Source organism: Perna viridis, chromosome 2, assembly GCF_037379345.1.
Source record: "Perna viridis isolate PV_CMFRI_1.1 ecotype Kerala chromosome 2, ASM3737934v1, whole genome shotgun sequence".
NCBI lineage: Eukaryota > Metazoa > Mollusca > Bivalvia > Mytilida > Mytilidae > Perna > Perna viridis.
This window is the reverse complement of record NC_142446.1, coordinates 62528004-62535506: the sequence shown is the minus strand read 5'-3', so window position 1 is coordinate 62535506 and position 7503 is coordinate 62528004. Positions and strand designations below refer to the sequence as shown.

The 7503-nt window shown below is 33.6% G+C and overlaps 1 protein-coding gene across 1 annotated transcript in view; it reads right to left on the bottom strand.

The window, feature by feature from the left end:
* Positions 1 to 924: 924 nt before the first annotated feature.
* Positions 925 to 7503, bottom strand: part of LOC148626390 (uncharacterized) — a 29217-nt gene continuing 22638 nt past the window's right edge. The window contains exons 17-24 of the mRNA XM_088570348.1: positions 7177 to 7389; positions 6645 to 6875; positions 6130 to 6342; positions 5694 to 5921; positions 5334 to 5540; positions 4416 to 4643; positions 3149 to 3373; positions 925 to 2446 (exon numbers count right to left, since the gene is read on the bottom strand). Of these exons, the coding sequence (XP_088426474.1) occupies positions 2184 to 2446; positions 3149 to 3373; positions 4416 to 4643; positions 5334 to 5540; positions 5694 to 5921; positions 6130 to 6342; positions 6645 to 6875; positions 7177 to 7389 (1808 nt within the window). The 3' untranslated portion in view covers positions 925 to 2183. The remainder of the gene's footprint in view (positions 2447 to 3148; positions 3374 to 4415; positions 4644 to 5333; positions 5541 to 5693; positions 5922 to 6129; positions 6343 to 6644; positions 6876 to 7176; positions 7390 to 7503) is intronic.

The window sequence follows — 7503 nt, the reverse complement described above, 5'->3', positions numbered from 1 at the left end:
AAGGACAATTGGAATTATCGATGTTAAAATGTTACATCTTTTTCTTCAAAGTTAACCTTTATTATATTGCTTAAAGAGATTATTATTCGGGTGTGTTTGATTGTATTTGAGCAAAACACAACCTTGGTTATTATATTTATCATGGAAAATTTATAATTTGCTTAATAATCAACGGGTCTGAACATAATGTGTTTTATAACCAAAGTAACTTGACATGGCAGTGCATGATCTATCACTTACTGGTGAATTTGAATAACCAACCTAAACAACTATAACCAACGCATTTACATACGATGTTAGAACTGTCAAATTTGCGAAGCAAATATTTTGTCTTTCCATCCGCGAGACTCGAACTCGAACCGCTGGGATATGTATGGCAACACCGCCTGCACAGAGTCAAGCGCCCTAGACCATTCGGCCAGCTGACCGGGTAATTCCTCCTCGTAGGATTTATCTCGGGCTGTAACTTAGTACACGATGTATGGTATTAAGGGACAGCTCGTCCAGGTGTTATGCAGGATAGAGGATCAAATTCAAGATGCATGTCAAAATAAATCCATATATACTAACGTCTGCAAATGTGACGACTCTATTTGCTACACTGCTCCATCGGATCAAATTGATACAGGGAAGATAACGTAAGCTTGGAAGGGTCCGACAAATTCCCAACGATATTAAAAATGTCAAATTTGCGAAGCAAATATTTTGTCGTTCCCTCCGCAAATCTGATAGTTCTAACATCGCTTGAATTTTTCAGACTTTTCTATGCGGTTTCTTCAGCAAGTATTTGTTGTGTTGCATCTGTTGCTGCTTCCTTGAGTTTTCTTTATTGTTTGAGTTTCAAAAAAAAAATTGTGATTTTACGTAATGCCATATTTTTCGTACAAAAACAGAAAAAAAATATGTACATGAGAGATAAAGCTGTTTGTGTTATAAAACTGTTTATTACTAACTGCGATGTTAAAGTAACATAACATTATCTACCATTAGACTATGTATTTCTACTCACTTCAAAAAAGGCTATTGTTACAGTTTACAACATTTTACTTCATTTACATGTGTTGAAAATTTGTAGCACGTAAAGTTTTGCCGACCAACAATTAGCGACGGCAAAATTGAGCATCAAACTTAAATGGTGTTGTAATCTGCAGATATTTTTCATTCCACTCTGTTTGAAACATTGATGAACGCCTTGTTTCAAATGCACATTTCATCAAATCTATCAGGAAAACATATTGTTCAAATTTTCACTCACTGATTACATCAATACTTCTTCTATTAGAAGGAGTATTGATGTAATCAGTGAGTGAAAATTTGAATAATATATTTTCCTGATAGATTTGAAGGAACGAACTAATGTAATAATTTTTACTAAATTTTTAAAAAAAATATTACATTAGTTCGTTCCTTAAGACTCGTATAATGTTAAAATGTCCGCGTTACCTCAAGTATAACGGTGTTTGAATAACTAGGATAAAATAAATATTGCAATATTTATAAGCATGTGACAATATTCAATTTTATTTATGAAATATGCCAAAAGGTGCACTCTAAAAAAAACTGTTCTTTGTTCAATTAAATACAAATATTAACATTCACTTTATCTGACCTGCAGATTTACATAAATGATTTGATAGATGCCTACTTATAACATGAAAATGCAAGTTTATGATTCGATACATGACGGTTGTATACACATAGATATAAATATATTACTGAGAATAAATACATGAAATTATTTAGTATAGCATTTGTTAAGAAGAACAAAAATATTGTCTATTACAGAAACATTCCAATAAAGAAGAAAAATTATACCATGTTTGAAATAAATACTGAAATGTTTTCGAGGATGATTCATTGCTAGTGTGTATAACGATATAAGTTGAAGCTATAAACAGGGTGTTAAAGAGATATCAACACAAATACTCTACGTACGTGTCTAGACACGTGTATGAGGTTCTACAAAAAGGTGCATGTACACGTAAAATAGTTGTATGTGTTAAGTTTTATTTAGTTGAAAAGTCAATTTAAAAATATGTGTGACTCATATACCCAATAGCGGGTACATACGTAAGTTAAACAGGTGTCAATTAACACATTTAAGACAAGGATGTAGTCTAATTATTTATAACAGTGAGACGTTCAAGACCAGCACCAAGTGATTATTGCCTCCCAGTATAAAATTAGCTCTGTGGTGCCGTTGGGACGACTGCTACGTCAGTTCCATTCTTAATTTCTCCAACGCATGCGCGGTCAGCATGACTGTATGTGCCAATTGTACATGACACAATGGCGACAGTTCTTTCTCTGTAACAAACAATGTAGAATTCGGTGTTTTTACGTCCCGGGAATTCGTTGCTACCATCGACCTTACCAACACAGCTTGGGAATCTTGTATCACAGGGTTCGCATGTAGAGTTGTAGCACTTGTTTTCGACATATTCACCTGGTAATATCAATGAAAATGCAAAAAGACATCATACACATCAAGTACTTCAAAATGGCAAACAATTTTCGAGAACTGATGAGTAAAGAATTAATCCACGGAATACAATGGAAAAGGAGAACTCCCTTTTCAATAAAATGATTTATTCACTTAAATGGAACGTTGAAAATCATTTTATCATGCAGTTCTTCAGAACGTATGAACAACAATCTTGTAATGTGTTCAAACGTAGAGATAGTGGTACGGTACAAGGTGTGCAATCCGATCCGATACATAATAGATTTTCGCAGAATTTTTTTTATATTTTCAATAATTCAATATTCAAAGCTAAAACTAGGACCATTTCTACAAAATGACATCTCAGTTCAATTTGGTTTAAAACGTTTCCACATACCTTCTCTTTTTAAATGTTATGTATCCCTAAAATGAACGTTTCACTACTTTATTAATACGTGTTAGGTGTTGTATCATATTGTATTACAAATTGGCAAAGATGATTTTATGAATTAAGAAATCGGCATTTTAATTTTTTTTTATCAATAAAAGTCAAAGCATATGAATACGCAACCCAGAAATACCTGGAAACCAACTAAAAAACAAAAACCAGAAATGAAGCCATTTTTGGTTTATTCTAAACTTAGTCAGAAATTCCAGGCTTTTTAAAGATATCTTAAAGATAAAATATGTGTTATTAATACTTACATGGAGTTTTAGGAATGAATCTATCCTTCTGACATCTGACCATGGTAAAGAGTTGACATCCAACACTAGCTGACTGGAACAATCTTGGATATTTACATTCCTGTCTGTAAGGTTCTTCCAACCCTTGTACAACATTAGGGTCACTACAGTTGTAGAATCGAGCACAATTTGTAGGATCTGGTATCACCATAGAAGGGTTATCCTGACAAAACTTTGTTAATACACCTGGAATTGTAAAATAGAATTCGAAAACACGTTTTAAGGGACGACGATTTGATTCTGAGTGGAAGGGGAGGGCTAGCAGTTTTTGAAAATTAAAACCTCTGGCCCTGAAAAGTTGTAAGTAAGTATCTGGGTCTACGTGCAACTCTATGTAAATGAATAAATTTCTGACCTCAGTCCAGATACTTCAGACAATAAAATGCAAATAAATAATCTTGCATCGATGCGGTTGAAAATAAAATTTTCTGACAAACAAAATTAAAAAAGAAATATTCTGACCCCAAAAAATTTCCCAGCCCATTCAGATGCAAATGGTCGCCTCTTTACTATATTGATTTTAGCAACGTTGTGGTTTTTTTTTTAAATTTAGGGTTGATCAGTCAAATTTATTGTTTAGAAAAGTACATTTGACAATAGATTTTCTGAATATGCATGTATGGCAAAGTACGCTCTAGTACAATGGCAACTTTGCTCTGTAACGTACATTGAGTTTTGGCTTTTCCACTTAAAGTTACATGCTCATTAGAGTAATATCACTTTTTTAAGTGTTAGCTTCTGTAAGAATCAGGCAGTGGTTGAAACATGGTATGAAAAAAACACCATTTTGAAAGTTTGATTTGACCATTCGCACAATCAGAATCAATGAAAAAGGCAAGATTTTCCCATCATTATGGTAAAGTGGTTATAATTCAATTGAAATGCACTTAAAATGAACATTTCAAGAGCAGATAACTCTGTTAAACACCTCATTTTCTAACATTCTATTGAAAAAAATTCTGAGAAAATCCAGCGATGCAGAGATCAAATAGTGGTCTTTTCAAATAGAAAAAGCATCCTTCTATTGTCAGATCGATGAGTTTTTGACATTAATTCTTCTGATTTTTTCCAAAACTTTCACTAAATCTTGAGATGAGGCAAAAATCGAGACAAGAGTACTTTTAATAACTATGGTTTGTACAGTAACTATACTGCTCTAGCTGTGTTAATATTCAACAATATTTTAACGTTGAAGGTGAACGTATATTATTTTCTGAAGAAAACATACCGGAATCTATTTTTGATGAGCATCTTCTTCTGATTGGATCATATCTGGACACTTGACAAGCTTCCACAGAAACAGTTCTGTTTTTGAAGCAGTTGATATAATATTCAGACAGAGGACGGCCAGGATATGGATTATTTCCGTCATTCATACCCTTACAACTTGGAAGCCTGTCCTCACATGGAACACATCCTGTTACGTTTGGTGGACAGTAGTTTTGTAGATAATCACCTAAAGAGTACAGTAAGAATATTTGATGGAATAATAACATCAAAAATCAACCAAATAACATGAACTTACAAGACAATTATTGGGCTGAACACATGTAACTGTGTGACGTATTAAATTTGAATATGAAATATTCATATCAAAATATTTACATGTGATGTTTATCGAAGTCCAGTAAAAAATATACAAAAGCAAACAACAGTAAAATATCATTCATTGCATCGCCTTTTTTATTTATCATGGTTTATTATTATAAAGTTGGATTCAAACTTTATATCAGCAGACGGAAAGACAAACAAAAAGAGAGAAAGATTTAAGTACCATTCTGTGTAAGAATTGGGCAATGAGTGGCACATATTTTCTCTTAATTTGGTCTATTCCCCTCAAATATTTTCTATAATTTTGAAATTAACAAAAAGCTCTTTCATTTGAATTTATCTTGAAGCACCTGCAGATATTTTCACTGCTTATATAAAGGAAAAAAAATCCACCAAAGAACATTTCAACTAAATTCCACATATATATAAAAGCAATCTAATCTCTGCGTGTTTTTCTTCATGTGTCACACTTAATACACATTTTGCCAGATTTTCAAACAGAGAAGTACATTGTACTTTAATTGGTTGATTGGCCACTACATTCTTGGTGAAAATTGCATACATATTAACAAACAGTCTTGTATAAAACACTTACAAGGAGCCTGTGGTTCGATCCTAGGTCCGCAGCTAACTTCTGTAAAGTTTGAACATGTCATCGTATTGGTATCGAATAGCTGTGGATATTTACATTCTCGTAAATAGCTTCCACCGATTGTGGGTCCACAATCAAAGTACTGAGCGCACTGATAGAGATGCGGCTGTATAGTGTTGGGATTTAATGTGCAGTGTGCTTTTATCATCTCTGAAATAGAAAATGATTTCAATGGAAAAAAACATAATACCACATTAAATACATTTGAAATACTTGATGTCATGAGACTATTCATTTATTCTGGGAAAGACTTTTGATCCTCAATTAACTTAAAACTGATTCAAATATCAAAGAGTTGCTAACCTTCAGTAATATCTCTGGTGCACATTCTGGTTCCAGGATCAAATAATCCGGTCAGACATTTTTCCACTGATACCGTTCTGCCTCTGTGACATACTATAAAGTCAGGACTCATTGTACGATTTGGATAAGGATGCAGGCCGTCTGGTAAACCGACACAACTTGCAAATCTTTCTACGCATGGACGACAATCGGCTATAGCAGGGTTACATCTGTTCTGCAGATAGTCACCTGATAAAATATATTTTAATAAATCAGATGCTTTATGCTGTCAATAATTTCTGAAACCGACTAGAAAGCAAAGATGTTTACCAAATACATGTAAAATATTCATTTCTAGTTTAAAAAAAGAATGCAAACTAAATTAAATCATCCTTTTATGCGCCATTTAAAAATGTTCAATCTTTTAAAAAACACAACAAAATGAATGGCCACTCACATGGTGCAGTGAACTCTCTTCTCATTCCACATGTAACAGATGTATAGTTCTGACACGTGTTGCTCACTGTGTCAAATAACATTGGGTAAGGACACTCTCTGAGGAAAGTACGGGCTCTTATGCTAGCTTCACCACAATCAAAATACTGAGCACAGTTAACTGGGTTGGCACGGATAACTCCTGGGTTGGCTGTACAGAATGCCCTTATAGCAGCTGAAATATTCCAATAGAAGTACCATAAAATCAAATGTAACAGCAATTTAGATCTTTCTTAGATGTTGGGCATATTTGATCAAGGATGAAGTTTTAAGATAAGCAGAAGATTTCAACTTTTATATTAAGTTGAAATTATTGCATGCATTTGTCCAGGACAGGATAATAACTAAATTGATATATATATATCTAAATTTGACAAAACCATTACACACGTATGCAATAAACATCAAAGGAAACAAGTTTTCACAGATTCCTTCCAAACAAAAATGTCTTTAGTTATAACTGAAGGACAAATATACCTGCTCCAATGTTTGTTCTGCATTCACCAACAGATGGATCAAAATATCCGACTGGGCATGTCTCGACACTGACCGTCCTGTTCATGAAACAGACGACATAGTCTGCTGTGAGTTCCCGTCCTATGATCGTATTGTTACCGTCCGATCTACCGACACAAGATGGTAGTCGTCGTTCACATGGTTCACAGCTTGGTCCATCGGCAGCAGAACATCTGTTTGCTTGATACTCGCCTTGAAATTGAAGTACAAATATTGTCAGTTATTCAAAATATAGATATAAAAACACAAACAAGTTCATTCTAAAGTAAAAAAAAACATTTAAATGAGACGCACAAACGTTGTTAACTTAAAATCTGTTCATTTGTTCCAAATGTGACGCTCAAAAAACTATTTTCTTACATGTATACTTTTATTTTCTTGAGTGCTGCACAACGTACTGTAAATCATTTAACGTCAACTGTCGAATCATAAAATCAATAATGATATCGGCTTTAAATTAAAAACAAGAAACAAACATATCATTTAAACTTACAAGGTGCTTGTGGCATATATCTGGCACCACATCGAATGTTCCCAAATACAACACAACTTCCGGTCTCTGTGTTGAAGAGTTGTGGATATTGGCATTCGTAGAGATAGGCGCCATATTTCCCGGTTGGTTTGGAGCAATCAAAGTACTGTGCACAATTTGTAGGGTGTTCTACCTTCCTTAGAGGGAAATTTCTACAGTATATGGCTGGGTTTGCTGTGAATTGATAAACAATGGAATATCAACAAAAATTATTGATTGTTTTCGCTTATGAAGCCAGGAAGATTATGCATATATATATTAATTTTATATTTGCCTCTAAATTTTTGT